The 18,787-nt window shown below is 40.2% G+C and overlaps 1 protein-coding gene across 1 annotated transcript in view; it reads right to left on the bottom strand.

The window, feature by feature from the left end:
* Positions 1 to 18,787, bottom strand: part of ANO2 (anoctamin 2) — a 192,591-nt gene that overhangs the window by 12,491 nt on the left and 161,313 nt on the right. The window contains exon 20 of the mRNA XM_026862090.1: positions 10,317 to 10,465. Within this exon, the coding sequence (XP_026717891.1) occupies positions 10,317 to 10,465 (149 nt within the window). The remainder of the gene's footprint in view (positions 1 to 10,316; positions 10,466 to 18,787) is intronic.

Genomic DNA, 18,787 nt, shown 5'->3' on the forward strand with positions numbered 1-18,787 from the left:
TATGTCACTGGTATCCTCCAAAGTTAGAAATCTTCCTCTTTAAGTCCTAGGAAAAGAGAATGCCATTGTCACCGGGGTTTTCTTTTTGCTGGCTTTGTGATTTGGGTAAAGTAGTTTGGGAGGAAGAAAACACTAGTTCACTGGTCCTAAAGAACAAGTAGTATCGCAGTGAAGCAAAAACCTCCTGAGTTCTCCCTGAACCTGAATCTAAAACAGATACATAAATAATAAGCCTGGCTTCTTCCCCAGAGAAATAAACCAACCAACCAACCAACCAAACAAACAACCAGAGAAAACCCCCTCACTTTAAAGTGGATGGCACATTTTCCATCATCTTGTTCCCAGTACAAGACTAGTAGCACCACAGAGTTCAGCTCAGCATCCGTAGTGTAATGATAGAAACAAAAACAGCACATCATTTTCTGAGATAATTATGTCTCTCTTGTAGGGCATAGGATGACTAGACAAATGCAGATGTAAATAAATTATCTTCTAAGCAGCTAAGGAACCAATGTCACCGTGCAAAAACACAATGCTGACACAACTGTGTTTTTCTGGCAAGTCTCAGTGTTCTGGAGATGGTTGCAATGATGCAGGAGAAAACCTCCAAGCAAGCTTCTTCAGTTTTTGGGTGCTAAGACCATCCTTAATTTCTCCTTCCTTCAGTGGCACGTCATAACCTACCTCATCTGAGTAAATCTCATTTGGGTACAATTAGAGTGTGAAAAGTGTTGATTTTGTTGTTGTTGTTTTTTGTTTTTTGTTTGTTTGTTTGTTTGGGTTTGTTTTGTTTTGTTTTGTTCTTTCTTCAAGGTGCTGAGGAATTAACAAATTGCCTAAAAGGCTATGTCTTCCATGGAAAGCAGGAGGCATCAGTGGTGAATGTTGCTCCTGAGACTGGATCATTTCCTTGTAAAAATGCTACATTGTTTTAAATTAATACTTCAGGGAAGCGGGAGAGGTTTATTACCACAGAAAACTAATGAGGAGTAAAAGAAGAGGAGAGACTGAAAAGCACGCTGTCCAAATGCAAAGGCAGTAATCCCAGTAAGATTAAACTAATAAATCTAACTGTGATTTACACTTCAGAATTAAAAAAATAGTAGTATAGAAAAAGGGTTGGCATGTATGAGGCCTGATTTACTGTGGCTTCTTTTTTTTTGGTAAATCCCTGTATAAGTTCTCTTTCCACTATGGGAGGAATTTGTTGCACTTTTTGTGAAAATTGGGGGTTTACATAGTACAACTGTTTACTTTAAAATATTTTTCTTGAGGCACTGTTGTGACAGCCTACAACTAACTGATAAAACAGCTTTCTCCAGGATCTTCTCTTGCATGTATCCTTTTTTTTGTGTGTGCAGATTGCAAGTCTTCTGACTGACATTCCTGCATTTCTCTTCTCAGTGACAATATATTTGCACAAGAAAGTATTATCTCCCTGTTACCTATACGGCCTTCTGATTTTCATTCTCATTGTTTTGCTTTGAGATAAAGTGTATATCCTAACATACACTAAGATGGAGCTTTTTCAAAGCATACAAACATCCTATCCTTGAAATCATACTTTCCTTAATATTTTATGTTCAGAGTCAGGAAAAAGAATTAACAAGGAAATAAAAACAGATGTTAGAGTAATGTCCAAAAAAACTGTGAAGTACTTAGAAAAATACATAGCACCAAAATGTGCTTTATTTGGTTTTAAGTGAATTTAGCAGGAATAGAGCTGTTTTTTTTTAAAAAAAAAAAAAAAAAAAAAAAAAAAAGGAATTTGCAATGCTTTAAGTATAAACCACACACGCATTTGCTTTGATGTTGTTTGCAGCCCCTTTATTCATTGCCTGGGAAAATGCAGTTTAATTTTTTTTCAAGTTCATGAAAGAATGTTCAAGGTATGCAAAGGACTTTTGAACAGTTGTGTAAATATGTCTTCATAGAAAACTCTACACCAGAAGTGTTTGTGTGGCCATCTTGAAATCTCTTCAGTCTTCTAGCCTCCTTTTTATGTAAGGGTGAGTGATACAAAAAGCAGGCAAAAACAAAACCAAACCAAGCACGCCATAATTTAGATGGTCTTGTGTAGTAAACTAGCAAACAATCATTCAAAACAAGCAGTCTGTGAACAGCCTCAGTAATTTAAAGGTACTTGTTTAGTTTAGTCAGTATGTGTAGAAATAACTGTTAGCAAATCTTCATGGATTAAAAAGAGGAGAATCCCTTCTGTACAGTTCAGGTCCCAGAAGCAATCTAGTCGTCGGGTTCTGGAGGTCTGTGGATGCCTGTCCCGTCACAGTGGAAACAGTTACAATACCTTTAGGGCACGCACAAAGACTGTTCCATCAAGACATCCTATTTTTGTCCGGAGGACTTGATGTCAACCCTAAAATATTCTTTTTATGCTCACACTTATGCCACAAGGTCTCCACACAAAGCTCCTCCAACATTCACGTACCCTATGACCCCACATGGGAGCCCTACCTGACTTGGGTGATTTTTCTCCTGTGCTTTGAGGCAAAAGGCTAAAGAGACCTGTGCTAGGAGTTGGACCGCTGGACATCCAGCCTCTTTTGTAGCTCTCTTACTTGCCTGTTAGGCCATCCTGGAGATAACAGAGGTAACCATCACCCAGCCTCACGGCACAAGCTAGGGAACAGAATGATTGAAGGTTGTATATAAGGGGAGGTCAAGCACGTGGGAAATAACACCTTCTCCTGGGCCATCATCAAAGCAGGAGACTAGATGTGCTCTCACTGTCACAGACTATTTCTGATGAGAGAAAACCCCAAACCACAGACTATCCGTGCTCAGTACGTCACCTTTACTGTCTGACTTAAGCAGGGTAGAGGTCAATGAGGTTCTCAACATCTGATGCCACATCTGCAACATCTCATCCAGGCTGGGCACTGAGACAAAAACTATCGAAGACATACAACATCAAGAGAAATCTCAGACCGCAACGCTTCTCAGAAGTCCACTTTTCACAGAAGCTGTTCCTCTGTGCACAGGGTCTGAACCGACCCCAACAAAGACAGCAGCACATGCTGTGTCTCTAGCTCTTTCTTCAAATTATGATTAAGGGCACAGATCAAGGCTTTTAAATTATGGCTCTGGAGACTGCTGGCTAGTGTTCATGTGTAAGGGATACAGATCAGTCCCTGGCACAAAACCTTCCGCAGTGAATATCACTCAGGTTCTAGCAGATTTACATAGGGAGTAGTGTCAGTAACCCTAGTATCTTTTGCACCAAAACTTAACCTAATATTATTATTTTTTTAAAATGATTCTGTTGCTTTCTTCCTTACTTCTGTATCAATAATATTTGGCATAGGATCATGTGTGACTGGAAGTAAACAGTGGAAGAATCACTCCTGTGCAAATTGACTTTCCAAGTCCTAAAAAGAACTTTTCAATATACAGCCAAACTTGGCTGAGAAACTAAGGAAAAGGTGTAATTTACTACTCCTTGGTAATAAATGCATGCAACAAGCCTACACACAACAGGCTGAGTTGGTATTTTCAAATCCATCCTCATTAGAGAGATTATAGAGAAAAGTAGGTTTCTCTTCAATGATTCCTTTTATTTTTTTCCTTTTGCTGCCTCACACATTGCATTTTTGATGGCTTTTCCTGCTTTAGGGGAAATTCTTCCAAACCTCTAAAATTAATCCTTATGGTAGTCGGTAGCTACAAACATTGGATCTCATCATTTTCTTCTTAAAATTCAAAAGGAAGTTTTGCCATTGATTTTTAACAGAAGTTGGATGATGCAGCCCTTTATTATTATTTCTCTTTGAGAAAAAATTGTTTCCAGTTAATCGCACTCTTGAAGGAGTTAGACTGGAGAAGGGAAGACAGAATGAAATAAGAATCTGAAAGTCATTGCTGATGTCAGTTTCTTCTCAAGAAAACTGTAGTGTTATAAATTTCACACGTTCACATGCATCATTTAGCTGGTTTTGGAGCCAATTTCATAAGGTCTGTTTCATTAGCAGTCTTTCTTGCTACTCTAAACATCAATTCCTTGCCAACTCCTATCACTGCAGGCTAGTTACACATGTTGCAAATTTGCTATCAGCTGGATGAGGAAATTGCCATACATGGTACCTACTTGAGGAATGCATGTGGTCTGGTATATTGGGCTGGGTCAAAAGTCATTAAAAAGTTTTAGAAACAGGATGTACTAATGACAAATTTGACACATGTTAACAGTGACAATTTAGGTTTCGGGATTCCTTGAGCAAAATTTTCGGATCACTTAGGAACATTAAAGAGTGTCTCTGCTGAAGAGTGACTGCTAAAAAAGTACAAATATATTTCAGTTAATAATATCAATCCAAACAGTCATCAGAAATGTCACCGGTGCAAATCAAAACTATGTGGAGACATGCTATTGACTGACAAGTCTTGCTCAAGAAAGAAGTTCAGCATGGTCTGCTGATGGAAATCAGATTCAGAGTTCGGGTCACTGGAGAAATTACCCACAAAACCTTTTCCCAACGGAAAACTTGGAGTTTATTTGCCATGGTGAAGTGTTGGCCTCTTCTTCCCACACTTCTGACATCCCTAAAATGCCACTGAAGTCAATGGAAGTCTGCCTGACTTGTAGACTTTGGAGTTTATCCTCTTATGTTTTCTATTTTTTTTAGATTTATATATGACTTTTACATTAAAACTAAATCATAGCATCATAGAATAGCTTGGGTTGGAAGCAACCTTTAAAGGTCATCGATTACAAACCCCCTGCACTGAGCAGGGACATCTTCAGCTAGATCGAGTTGCTCAGAGCCTCATCCAGGCTGTCCTTGAACGTTTACAGGGAGGGAGCATCTACCAGCTCTCTGGGCAACATGTGCCTGTGTTTTATCACCCTCATTGTAAAAGATTTCTTCCTTATTTCTAATCTGAATCTACCCTCTTTTTATTTAAAGGCATTACCCCTTGTTTGTCCCCATCTGTTTTATAAGCCCTCTTTTAGCATCGAAAGGCTGCAATAAGGTCTCCCTGGAGCCTTCTCTTCTCCAGGCTGAACAATCCCAAGTCTCTCAGCCTGTCTTTATAGGAGAGGTTCCATCCCTCTGATCATCTTCGTGGCCTCCTCTGGACCTGCTTGAGCAGATCGGTGTCTTTCTTATGTTGGGGGCCCCAGAGCTGGACACAGCACTGCAGGAAGGGGTCTCACAAGAGAGGATTAGAGGGAGAGAATCCTCTCCCTCGACCTGCTGGCCACACTTCTCTTGATGCAGCCCAGGATTTGGTTGCTCTTTTGGGCTGCGAGCACACATTGCTGGCTCGTGTCCATCTTCTAATCACTCAGTACCCCCAATCCTTCTCCACAGGGCTACACAGCCACCGATACCAGTGGGAGATTGCCTGAGTAAATTAGTGTGAAAATGAAGAGCTAAATTCTGACAGAGCAACCAGATTTCTCTCTCCTCCTTAATATCATACCTCTTCTTACACCCCAGTCATTCTGCCTTTTTAAGCAATTTAAGGGGAATAAAAGCCTCTTCTGCACTTACTGCATTGTTTCCCTTCCCTCCCCCTCTCCAATCAAATTTAGAAAAACAGGTAAATAAGCTGCGTAACTGCCTCTTGCTTCACCATTTCAGCTTGATGCCCTTCACGACAATCCCAGCTGACAGGTTCAGTGCCGAGCTGCACAAAGTGCTTCCTGACGGCGTGGGTGGTCCGAGCCCCTTGGCAGTGACCCTGACAGCTGAGCGCAGTGCTACGGACCCGCGGCAACCAGCGGGCCGGGGAGGTGCAGCTTGGGTTTCATTTGCTGCACATTTGTCTCCAATCCCACAGGCAGGGCATAGCTCGCTGTGGCACACTGCAAGGCTCAGTGAGCTCATCTCTTTACTTGAGAAGTTAATTCTAGTTGTAAAGAAACGTTTGGGTTAGCAATTCATCCGTTCGTTTTCAGGGCATCGGTGTAGTTATCCCTGAATGACTGCAGGATGAGGCACTCAACTTTATGATCTAGGCACGAGGGACTAATCTAAAATACAGGCTTAGTGTCCAGTGATTTATAATATTAGTAGCTTAGACCCTGCTACTGCAAGTTATTCCAACAAGGCAGACCTCTGCATTTCAGTGCTGTCCTCACCAATGAATCAAGGGGGATCTCCTACACAGACATCTGAAATCAGGGTGATAGCATCATCTCAGATGTAATGGGAGTTTACCACACGTAACATAGTGGAAAGAGTTTCCTCCCATACCTGGATGCTTTGCAATAGGTCCAACTACAATTAGGAGAAAGCACCGGTACATAATGCTTGGAAAGTGGGATATTCTAGTTCATAACATGCTCAAGGCTCCATCCCGCTTCTGTATCAGTCAGTCACGCTTCTTGGTTATCACAGATTGTACTCAGCAGTCTCTGGCCCATTATAACTGGGAAGAAGTCTGGCTCCTCCTTACCCTGCCAGTGGCTTTCACTATAATTAGCCATTCATGCTGCAATGAAAAGCGTGCTCTGGCTCCCAGAATGATTAAGATCAACTACCACAGATGTGCAAGGACAAGAAATTAAATATTTATAAAGAGTTGTATTTATTCTGTTTGTTTATTACCAATAACTAAAGGTCCTTGTCCTTAGAGAGAACTAGCTAACCAGGAAATTTTGGATGTTAAAGTGCAGACATTTCTGAGTTATGCCTGAGCATAAAACCATATGAAAATGTTTACAAAGGGAAATGTCTATATTTTTCCACCATTGTTTAACTCAAAAATTACAAAGAAGTTTGCTTAAGGTTTCCAGGAGGAAAAGTCATCTTGGATTGAAATAATGTGTGGAAAACTCAGTCCTAAAGGAGAATTTTTCAAAAAAAGTATCATCATGTGCAGAAGGGGATAAAGTAGTAGAGGATGCAACACACCAGCAGATCCCAAGGTGAGTTGAAACAATTGAGAGGGAGATAATGGCAGGTGTGGACTTCTTTATGTCAACGTAATGGCACTACAGAAGGTAAGGTTCAGTCCATAAACTTATCCATAAAATAGATCCCTAGAACTGCCTTTATATAAAATACTTCTACACACTTACATATTTGTATAAATCCATCATAGTATAAAATCCCATATATGCATTTATAAATATATTATAAATTATATCTATAAATCGAGGGGGTTTTTAATAGATAGATAGATAGATAGATAGATAGATAGATAGATAGATAGATAGATAGATAAACCATACGTGGTATTCACTTTCTTTTTGGTCATAAAACGTATTCTCTTTCAGATGCTTCGAGAACGGTGTCTTGTTAAAGCAGAAGTTGTCACATACAATATTTAACAGATGTCTGGTTTTAGATAACATGCCCATTGACAAGCTGTGGTTCTCTTCTGAATACTTTTATGGCCTAAAGCTTGGGTTTGCCTAGATTATTTCTCTCCCTCCTCCCCCACCCATACCATTTCCCCTTTCTCCTTCCCTGCCTCTCGAGGGTCTACTCATGAGGCAACTACAGGGCTGAGGGGTACACTGCAATTCTGATTTGCATCTGGTGTGAAGAGCCTGGCCTTTTACTCCCTAGCATCCCTGTGTGCTGCTTCCTCTCAGGTTCATTTCCCTGAGGACAGCTGAAGTTGGATTGTGTCCCAGGGCTGCAAGACTGAGTTATTTGGCGATTATTTGCACCTTTGTCCTCCTGGGTTCTGTTGAGTCATAGAGATACTCCTTGGATTTTATAACAAACACTTTAGAATGAGAAAGAAGGCGTGTATATATTTCACATTGGAATTCTCTATCAGATGCTTGATACTTGTCCTAATCTAATTCAACTGTAGTGTACTCCTTTATCCCAGTGTTTGACCTGCTCCTGCTGGAGCAGTGGATGTGTGTTAAGTGGATGCACGAAGATGAATGTGATCAAACGATCTCAGTGAAAGCTGAGAGGAATCAATAGAGGATTCCTTACAAAGCAGAATTATACCAAGAATGCCTAGTTGTTGGGTTTGCTCTCTGTATCCATCTATACCGGGCAGATAGTGTAGTCAGAATGTCAAACATCATTTCATAAGTATCAGGGCAGCTTTGGACAATGGAGTTACATTTTCTCTTGTTCAAAGTGCAATCAAGATGAAAAAGGACTGAGGACAACAGCACAGTGTCAAACATGTTAAAATGAAAATAAAATATTAATGATATTTTATTTCAACGAACTCAGTGCTTTAAAGTTTCTTTCCTGAATGCTGCATCTCAAATGACTTACAGTGGCCACACTGACCTCAGATCCTAAATTTAATGATACGCAAACGATGGATCAAGTGACTAAGATGTCAGCAATCCACACCTGCAGATAGTGCATACAGTTCTTCTCTGACAGACATTGCATCTTTAGAGGGGCATTTCTGTGAAGCAGAAGACCCAGCTTTCGTAAATCAGGAACTGCTCTCTCCTAGACGTGGCGGTGTGATTACCAAATATATAACTGCTGACATCTTGCCACTACAATGAAGAATTACTTCCAGTTCTACCTGGGTTTCCAACAACATACTTATCTCCTCTTATGTGCATAAACAAACTTGATCAAGGAGCAATCTTGAAAAACAACTGATCTCTGTCATAGTTTAGCAGTAATATAAGTAATCATGAAAAACAACAAGAACATATGGACACACGGATGACATATGCGTGGCGGGCACCATCTTTACAAAATTAGAACACTACTGACTTTAATAGAGTTGCTCCTGCTTTACATGGGCTTGAAAGATGACCAAATGTCTGGCCGTGCACACCAGCAGTGATGTCAGTCACTGCAGCAGGGTGATGCGTGAAGAGGAAATACACACATGCTACTTAAAAAACTAGAGAGTGTGCTGGTTAAAGAACTGGTATGAAAGGTGAGAGCTGAGAAATAATTCCCAAGTGTGCCCTAGATTTCCTTAGAAAGTGTGGCCAACTCAATACCTGCATGCTGCAGATCTCCATAAGTAAAATGGGAGAAATAACTCTTTTTTCCACTGTCTCTTTCAGCTGATTGAGAAGCTCCTATAACCTGAAGGTTCTCTCCTGTTGTATACGCATTCAGATTTTAATTTAAGCATCGCTGGGAATGCTCTGTACATGATTCAGCATCATGTAACCTACAGACAAGAACCAAGTCATCTGAAAAGATATTCCTACAGCTTTCTGTTGTAAAGGGTAATTTAATTCTATGAGAAAACACACATTTATATTTTTAAATCTACATATTTTTACTACACTTGAAATATTAATGAGTGGTTATAATTTTGTGAGGAGTTATACCAGGTAGTTGTGCTGCCACTGAGAAGGATGTCAACAGGCTGGAAAATGGTCGAAGAGGAATCTCACAAAAATTCAGCAAAGGAAAATGCAGTCTTGCTCCTGGGGAGGAATAACCTCAAGTACCAGCAGACACTAGGAACTAACTAGCTGGGAAGAAATTCTGCAAAAAAGGGCCTGGGTGTCCTAGTGGACAGCATGTTGAACATGAATGAGCAACGTACCATAGCTACAAAGAAGGCCAGTAGCCTTCTGGGGTGCATTAGGAAGAGCATTGCCATCAGGTCAAGAAAAGAGATCCTTCCCCACTACTCAACGCTACTATGACCACACCTGGAGTGCTCTTTCCAGTACTGTGTTTCCCAGTAGAAGACAGACATGGACATACTGCGGTGAATCCAGTGAAGAGCCACTAAGATGATTAAGGAATTGGAGAAGATGATGTACAAGGAGAAGCTGAGAGATCTGGGATTGTTACACCACAAGAAAAGTCTCAGGGGGATCTTACCAATGTGTTCAAATACGTCTTGGATGGATCAAAAAAGACAGAGTTAGACTCATCTCAAGATTGCTCAATGAAATGACAAGAGGGAATGGGCACAAATATAGGAAATGTAATTTAGATGTAAGAAAATTTAGAGATAAGAAAAAACTTTTTTTACTCTAAGGGCGACCAAATTGTGAAACAGGTTGCACAGAGATATTGTAGAGTCTCCACCCCTGGAAATACTGAAAACCCAATGTCCCTGAGCAACCTCTTCTAGCTGACCCTGCTCTGAGCAGGGAGTTGGACTAGATGATCTCCAGAATGGTTTCTATGCACTTTTCTCAGCTGGGAACACTGGACTCTCGCAGTTAAATTCCAACAGACACTAGGACCCATCATTGTTGCTATGCTGGTAATGTGATAGTCCTGATGTCTTGCATGTAATTTCTTCAAACTACAAGTGTTTTGGGCTTTTTCCTCCTTTATCACAACAATTTATGACATATGATATCCAGTGATCGGTCCTATGTCAAGCTATGGTTATTGCAGAAAGGGAAAGGAATTCAGAAAACTTACTCATTTCCATGTATTCTGGAGTCAGCCCAGTGAAAGGTTCCAAGCTGTAGTCAAGATCCCACTGCTGAGGGTCCTTTGGTTGGCTGGTGTTTGTTTCTTTTGGCTCAGTTCTTTCATCTTTCAGCTTTCTGAAGAGCTTCTTTAGCTTCCTGAGGAACAAAAGTTGAGATTGAACCAAGTCTGTCTTTTTTTTTTTTTTTTTCCATGATTTGGACCAGGTATTTTCACAGCAGCAGAAACTGTATATCATGTTACTTTGGTACCCCATAGGCTTAGTTTACACCATGCTATGGAGTTCTGATGCTGCTTATTACCAGGCAGGTGACCAGCTGCTGGGGGCAGCCATTCCTGTGTTAAGAGGAAAATTACAACAGCATAATGCTGTTACAATGGACTAGAACACAGTACTTCTTCATAATTCTTTCTCTCTACATGCATGTTGAATGGGCATCTTCACATAGCTCAAGCACCTTGGACCTAAATAGTATTACTAATAAGTAACACTCTCAAAAACACCACATGAAGCACCTCTCCAAGATAGAAAGACAGATAGAAAGACAGAAAGACAGACAAGAAAGACAGAAAGACAGACAAGAAAGACAGAAAGAAAGAAAGAAAGAAAGAAAGAAAGAAAGAAAGAAAGAAAGAAAGAAAGAAAGAAAGAAAGAAAGAAAGAAAGAAAGAAAGAAAGAAAGAAAGAATACCAGAAGGTAATGTGATACCTTCATACCACATATATAGCACTGGTGCACTTTTCTCTCACCGTGAAACTTAGAAATTTTTAATACAGTACTTTTAAGGTCAAAATGGCAGAAAAATTGTTTTTCAAAGCAAAGGGAATGAGCACCTCTGCTAATAAATCAGCAGCATCAAAAAAAGAAGCATCTCCAAGATACTGATAGGTCCAAAGCCATTTAGGACTCTAAAAATGAATGTTATTGACTTAAAGCCAGCCCTGTGGCCACCAAAAGACACCTGCAGCTTTTCAGATTCCAGAGATCCCTTGTGACAATCACATATACCTGAGTTTATCTAAACCGACAAAAAACAATGCTCCTTGTGCAACCTGAATGGCGAAGCACTCATTTAACCAAAATGATGCTACAACTAATAAAAATAATAAAATATGTACTGATGAAATGTTAAGTATAAGCAATGTCTTGGTTTTACTAATGGCCTTTCATCCTGGAGAAATGCAATTCCCTTGCTTCTACCTAACATGCAGGGTTCAAACTAATACAGAGAATCAGATTCATGAGAGAGTTTCAGCAAGGTCAGCAGAATTTGGTCTCAGAGAGGTGTATCATTCCTGTCACACACAAACAGAAATCCTACCTCAGTCACTTTGGGTTCAGTAAGAAATTATTGCTACAAAAGTGACACTTGGGGTACACGCAGTAACAGCCTAATCGGTACTTACTTCACCAGGAGTTAGATTCTTTATGTACTTGTACAACCACATAATCTTCCTTCAGAGATTTCTCACAAGAGTTTTCGAGGTTCTGAATTTTCCTGCAGATATGCCGCAGTGTTTATAAAGGTGGAACCACTGTGCAAAGGTGGAACCACTGTTATGGTGAGACTTGGAAATTCCCAATTTCAGTCAGAAAAATATTTCTGCTAACCTGAAAAATATACGTCTTGCAAGACCAACTATGCTGGTGAGTTTTCACTGCCTCTGAAGCAGAAAAGCAAAGTGTTTTCTACTATTTCTGAAGTAAATATAGACCGGTTGTCTCCCAGCTCCCATAGATCAGAAGAGATTGTACCACAGGCTCTCATTTTGACCACGTTTTACAATATCATCATCCATTTTGGCCAGACTAGAAATGACTCACATGGGTGAGCAATTTTTGGTGCAAGTATTTCTTTGGACCTCTGCAGGAATATCAGTCACTGTCCCACTGAGATGGGGATACAAATTTCATGACACTGACAAATATATGAATTTCATAAGTAGTATAATCCCAGAATAAAATTAATCCATCTGTAAAATAAGAGTATTCTCAGTGCCCCCCACCCAGATGACAATTTAAGCACATATGCAGCAAAAACTTGATGCTATTTTGCCCATTGAGAAATTCCTGTGGAAAAAAATGCAATAGAATGAGATATTTCTTCAAAATCAAGGAAGTGAAATACAGTTGAATTAGCATAAAACGTAAAGATTTATACTTACGTCTTCATTTTGCAGATGAACTTTGCCTTTCACAAATATGCACAACGTTATTTTATAGTTCTTCACATATGTGCCATATGAGTGAAAATCCAGACTAATTCCAGTGATGTTTTGCCAATAGTGTAAGCAGGGCTCTCCCACAAACTTTTCCCCCCCCAGCTTGCGATAAAGCCTTTGAACTAGAGGTGTGTGGCCTGGAGACAGGAGCGTATGGGGAAATGGTAGGGGTTTCATTTGCACCTTTCAGTTAAGTAGAACCACTTTCTCAGACCCTGCCTTAAATAGCAGGGCAAGGCTAGCTGGCAGACACACTAAAGGCCTTCCTTAGTAGGTTTATGGCTTTGTTCCTGAATATACAGTGAGCCACACAGGACCACCGTGTCACCACACAGCACAGGGCTCTACAGCAGCCTGAGAATGACCACAGTGACTGTAGAATTTCTACACTGACACACTGACCAGTGCTTACAGGACCCATCCAATTCCATCACCAGTACGGAGGAAATGGGGGTTGTCAGACACTCTTAAACCAAATCTAGATTTGGTATCAGTCCCATCATCACAAAGCTACAAAACCCAACAGATCGACTCCAGCTTTGTTCCAGGTGCAGCTGAGATGCAGCTCATAAGACCGATGGTAACATCCTCAGTACTTTGGCAACACCCAGATATACTGGGGCTAAGCGAATACTTTCAGTACCCAGAACATTCAGTTTACACAGTTTTAATAAAAGGATGGGCAGATTTAAAATACTTCCTAAAGAAAAAAAAAAAAAAAAAGATTAGATGAATCCTTACAAAGACATTTACCTCCTACATCATGCAAACTCAGCCATTTCAAGCCACTAAAATTTCCTTTCCCCCCTCCTCTGCTTTTATGGCAATCAAGGGAACTTGTCTGTGACAGAGGTGATATAGTGTTTGGAGGGTAGGAGACAGGGGGCAGGATTTAAAACAATCAAAGAATTCCCAGGATGCTCTTCCACCCCTATCCCAATTAATTTTCTAATGAGAGGGACTCTCAGAGGACAGTGAACAATAAGTTCAAGACAGTGCTCATTTCTGTTCCAATAAAATAATATGAGCTATAAACGTCCCTCACATTTCCATGGGCAGATGAGGTTGAAGAGCATCTTGCTGTCACTGTGCAGCAGCTGAGATAAAATTTGGGTGTGTTTAGATGTGAAGTCTGTGCATGTGTGATCTAATCCTCTGGTTATAGCACCACGGAGTCGAGTTATGGAGTTTAATGCATACACATAACTCCCCTGAGAATCCAGTAACTAAAACAATAGTTGTTGTTTTTAATGTTTATTTGAGAATACACTAAATCCAGGGGTCAGTTACCTGGAATAATTTTTAATTTTTCATCTCACTCTCTATAAGTCAGGCATGAGGAGTGGCACCTATAACCATTTTGAGTTAAGCTTTGAAGAACGTTCTTATTTTTATTTTTATGTAATTTTTAAAGGGATCAACCCACTGAAAGCAAGCCAAACTAATTCTTCCAAATTTTCCACAAAAAGTGTACCTTTGTGTCATATCCAAGCATGTGAAGTTTGAGACCAAACAGAAATGTGTCAGAAAGTTAAAGGAACAGAGAACAGGGATTTGCACAGTTATTCTCCAGCCATACAGCAGTAGGGCAATGAAAATGAGTTTTGCAGAACTCTATAGCTGCACATATGATTGTGGTATTAAAACTGAGTGAGCTTTTTAAATGAACTTGTGTGAAACCTGTCTTTTAATTTCTCAGGTCAACAATTTGAAACAAAGTTGACAGACAACGATAATCAAGAGTTATTTTAGCGTCTGATTTCTGCATGCCAGGCAGCCCCATCTGTGAGAAAGAGGGAGTTTCACCCATTCAGGATGAGTCTCCAAGAAGCTTTGTGCTGAAGAGGCACAGGCAACAAAGTTTCATGACCCCGCTAGAATTTGTACAGAGAAAACGGCAGAACTGTAGAAAAGCCATTATTTACGGTGATTTTGCCAGTGAATATCAAAACACAAGATAAATATTATTAAGGCGACCAAATAGCATGAAGATCAGGGAGAAAGAAAATGAAGAACAGGTTTTTGTCAGAAGGCTATGTCTAGAGCAGTTAAAAATGATGCTGTAGTTTCTCACAAGGCATTGACACCAAACTGTTGTGTTAGATAAGAGGTGGGAATGTGGTTTGGTTACGCTGCTCCTAATTCCTAATATAACCGATAAGATCACTTATGTAAGGTAATCAGCATCTGAAGAGACCATCAAATTACTACAGGAAAATGCTCCACCCTTGAAGAACCCACAAGCTTTTGAGAAAAAAGCTGAGGAAAAGAAGAGAGAAATCAAACCCAAATGATCCTGGCTGGGCTGCAAGCACAAAAAAAAAAAAAAAAAAAAAGAGATGGCTCAACCGTTGCTCTATACAGTAAAAAGGAGTAGCAGAACTTGGGGGATTTAGGGTAAGACATGATGATGACTTGTGAAAAATAAGAAATTTGTATAATGAGACAGAGTGGGACATAGAGGCTGGAGAGGTGGGACAGCTGGGGGGGCAGGTTGAAATAGGACAGATTCAGAAAAATAATTTTGTTGATGTAAGTCTTTGTGTCTTCAGTGGCTGTGAAGTCCTCACAATGCATCTCCACCAGAGCTCACCAGAAAGATTGGAAATGAGCATCAGTTTACCATTTTCTCAAGATTCTCAGTTAAAAAAATGCCCTTGAGTACTGCAAAGGCAGATCCCCCGTGATAGTCACCAAGAACTGGATTTGAAGTACTGCAAGGCAACACTTCATAGAACAGAGATGCCAAGAGAGACTCTACATGAAAAGACAAACCCCCCCAGAATGCAGCTGCCAAGGATAATTATTTATATTAGGTGGTTTTTAAAGCTATCCTTCCAGTTGATGCTTTCTCCTTTTTAGCATGATAGACAAGGGTACAGGGAGAAAGCTGGGCAGAAAAGACAGTTGAGTAGCTGCAGCGCTTGTGACTATTGAAAAGGAAACGCAGTGACTCAGAATCTTGTGTCCTTGCCTGTAATTTTGTTTGCCGCTTTGGGGAAGGAGCACTGAAGATCCAGGCTTTTCTTCAGTCATATTCCTACAGTCCGTTCACATAAGGAAAGATCTTATATTCACAGATGGGGTGTAGAAGAAGGAGTCAGGGAGAGAATGAAAGGACTTTAATCTCTCATTCTGTTCCACAAATTTATGGTATAGTCATGGTTCCTTGGCATATTCAGACCTTCTGGATTCTACAGGAGTTTCAGTTGTGTTTGGGACTTATTGATTTCTCAAAGAGAAGAAAACAACAACCAAGATCAGTAAAATAAAACAAAACAAACAAACAAAAAATTAATAATAATTTATTAACTGTGAAAAACAACATGAAAGGTAATAGCTATGAAAGGGTGTCTTTAAACTGATCTTATTAACTCTTGGTATTCTCATCCAGCATATTTAAGTGCATTTTGAAGTAAGTGATGGAAACTGATATTGAATTGAAAGGCCAAAATCATGGTTCCACTAAAGTCAGTGAAAGTTTTGCAGTCGACTTCAATAGGGCCAGAATTTCACCCTGGTTTATCACCAAGGTCATAGACAGAGAGTAATAAAATAACCACATGGATTTTTTTCAGTAAGTTCAGACAAACAGAACTGAAGAAAAGAAGTCTTAAAGGAACTCTAGGTTAAGGCTCTCAAGCCCTGCAGCCTTTTAGGGTCAATTCCTGTGGCAACAGTAAAAGAATTATGGTATGTGACACATCTGAGTGAAATGTAGCATATGTAGATGTGTTAAACTTGTGAATTCCAGCCCCACAGAACACACATTCCAGTTCAAGAAGCCTTAGTTTTCCATAGTTCAAAGGTTGTTGCACTTACCTAGCTGTTTTGATATTCTTGGGTATAGAAAGTGAAAACGAAGTCATGCCGAAGGAAAAAGCAAGGATGTGTCCCAATCATCCCAAACAGTGCAGGGCTGTCATCTGAATTTTGATTTCATAACTCCTTACACAGCACCGACCGTGGGTAAGCCCGAATGAAGACATTGAATGATGGTTCCCAATTGCAAGAACATTTGGGGAACTGGAGACATAATGGATGTCTGCTGCTCATAAACTCAGTCTGTCATCTACTTAGTAGTATTATTTTTGAGGGAAAGAGACAGCAAGTAAGGCTTTGCGATATTCTGCAAAGCAATTAAAATACCTTGGGTTTTATGGTGAATCAAAACAAAAGGTATTCTGAAAATAATCCCGAAATCTCAATAAGGAAGAAAACTATTTTGATCTGGGTCATCATACAATTTAGCAGAGCGATACTTCCACATTATAGACCTATAGAGGACAGTTCCAGAGTCTGAAGAACAAATCACCACTTATGCTAGTCCCTTCTGCCCCTTCATATGGGTAGAGTTGATGGCAGCACTTGTGCTCTGCCCTCCGTGAAAACACAGGGAGCCAATGGAAGAATCTGTGCTATTCACTCTGACCCTCATCCCCTTCAGAGAAGCACAAGGCAAGGGGAAAAATAAATGCAGCTGCTGAAACTGGAGATAGAAAAGATTGATCTATCTTTCTGCCACAGGAGGACAGTTCATCCCAGTGTATAGCCTGTGCAAAAGTAGACACAGGAAAATAAAACAAGGGCCCAATGAAGACAGAGATAGCCTGGGAAGGAAAATAAAAAATTTACTGGTAGAAAAAGCATGATCCAACAGAGGAGATGAGCTGACTGTAAGAGTTTACCAAGGAAAATAGGAAGCAGAATAGAAAGGATAGCTAGCACACAGGAGGAAGCCAGATGAGAAGGCTGGAGGGCAGAGACCGAGGGTATGTTTATCTATACACGTCACATCTCCTGTATAGCACGTATAGACATAGTAGACTACATGTGAGACACAGACATGCCAGAACTACTACTTGTGTAACACATACATGTTTGGAGTCCCTTTTGGTCTGCATTTATGTGTGTTCAACAGACCTATACACAGCCCTTTGAAAATCTGACTGATCGGTACTCAAAGTGGTCTGTGTGTGGAGCAGAATAGAGCACCACTGAGGATCCTAGTCCAAACCACTAGAGTGGTCCATGCAGAAATACAAGATTAATTCTGATTTAATTAAGTGTTCAGTAAAGCACTGTTCTTCTCTTGGTACAAACAGGTCCAGTGAGAAGGGCCGAGCCCTACAGATACACACGTGATTTTCTTGAGAAGGTAGACAAGCAAAGGAAAACCAGGTGTGCTTATTTCAGGATGACAAGGTAGCATTGTGACCAAAATGAGGTATTTCTCTGGGAAGGAGAGGATGAAAGTATGCTTGTTTTTAAACAGTTATTCAGTTTTTAAAACTGGAGCCGCCATAGGTTGTTGGCAGAAGCATGAGGGAGCAGAAATGAGGGAGAAAAATAGGATTAAATTGTCACATTCCTGCACCAAGACTTGCAGTGAGGGAACTGAGAAATAATTTGAGAGGAATTTTCTGTTTGGACTGGATCAGCCTCTGCCTTCATGAATCAAAAATAATAAATACAGTATTTCTAACATCATAAAATCCCCATTAAAAAAGTCCAGTAGCAGTAAGTTTTCGAAAGACGGGAAAAAAAAATAATCACACCAGGTTTACACTGAGAAAGCTTTAAGCCTTCAACATGTCAGATATTTTGGGAATGATTTACCACCCTTTTCTCAAAATAAACTGTAAACTCAGTGAAATGTAGACAGAAAACAGGCCTCCCTCTTGAACTTTGACATAAGAATAATGAAATATTTGATTTGTTTGGGAATATGTTTTTGCTCCCTATTTAAATTACTTAAAAAAAAAAAAAAAAAGTTCTTGCTAGGGAAAGGGGGGAAGGCTCATTTTAAAAACATTTCATAATCTTTCAAGAATCACTCATCTTGGTTTCTAGTTAGCATCTTCAAGGCCTTTCTTATGGCTGTGATCCAAAAGCTACTGACACCAGAGTTGAAAGATTCTGACTAACTTCAGTTGTGTTGAGGCTTGTGTGTAAGCCAGACTCTTCATCTAATACATTTCACAGGCCACTGCCACCAACAAGGATGTTTCAGTGGAAGGAACCGAGAGCAAACCTCTCAAGAGGCAGGAGCAGAACATCCTCGGTGGATTCTCAGTATCTGAAGATCTTCTTGGCGCTGGAGACAGACCAAGAAAGATTTCTCGCTGTATTTGGAGCAGAGGACACTGTGCACTAAGCTTTCTGCGGCAGAGCACCACCGAGTAGTATGTCAGCATCTCTCCCATACTCTAGCTCCTCCATCCTACAGCGACAT

This window comes from Athene cunicularia (assembly GCF_003259725.1).
Source record: "Athene cunicularia isolate RWA chromosome 1 unlocalized genomic scaffold, athCun1 chr1_part2, whole genome shotgun sequence".
Taxonomy (NCBI): domain Eukaryota; kingdom Metazoa; phylum Chordata; class Aves; order Strigiformes; family Strigidae; genus Athene; species Athene cunicularia.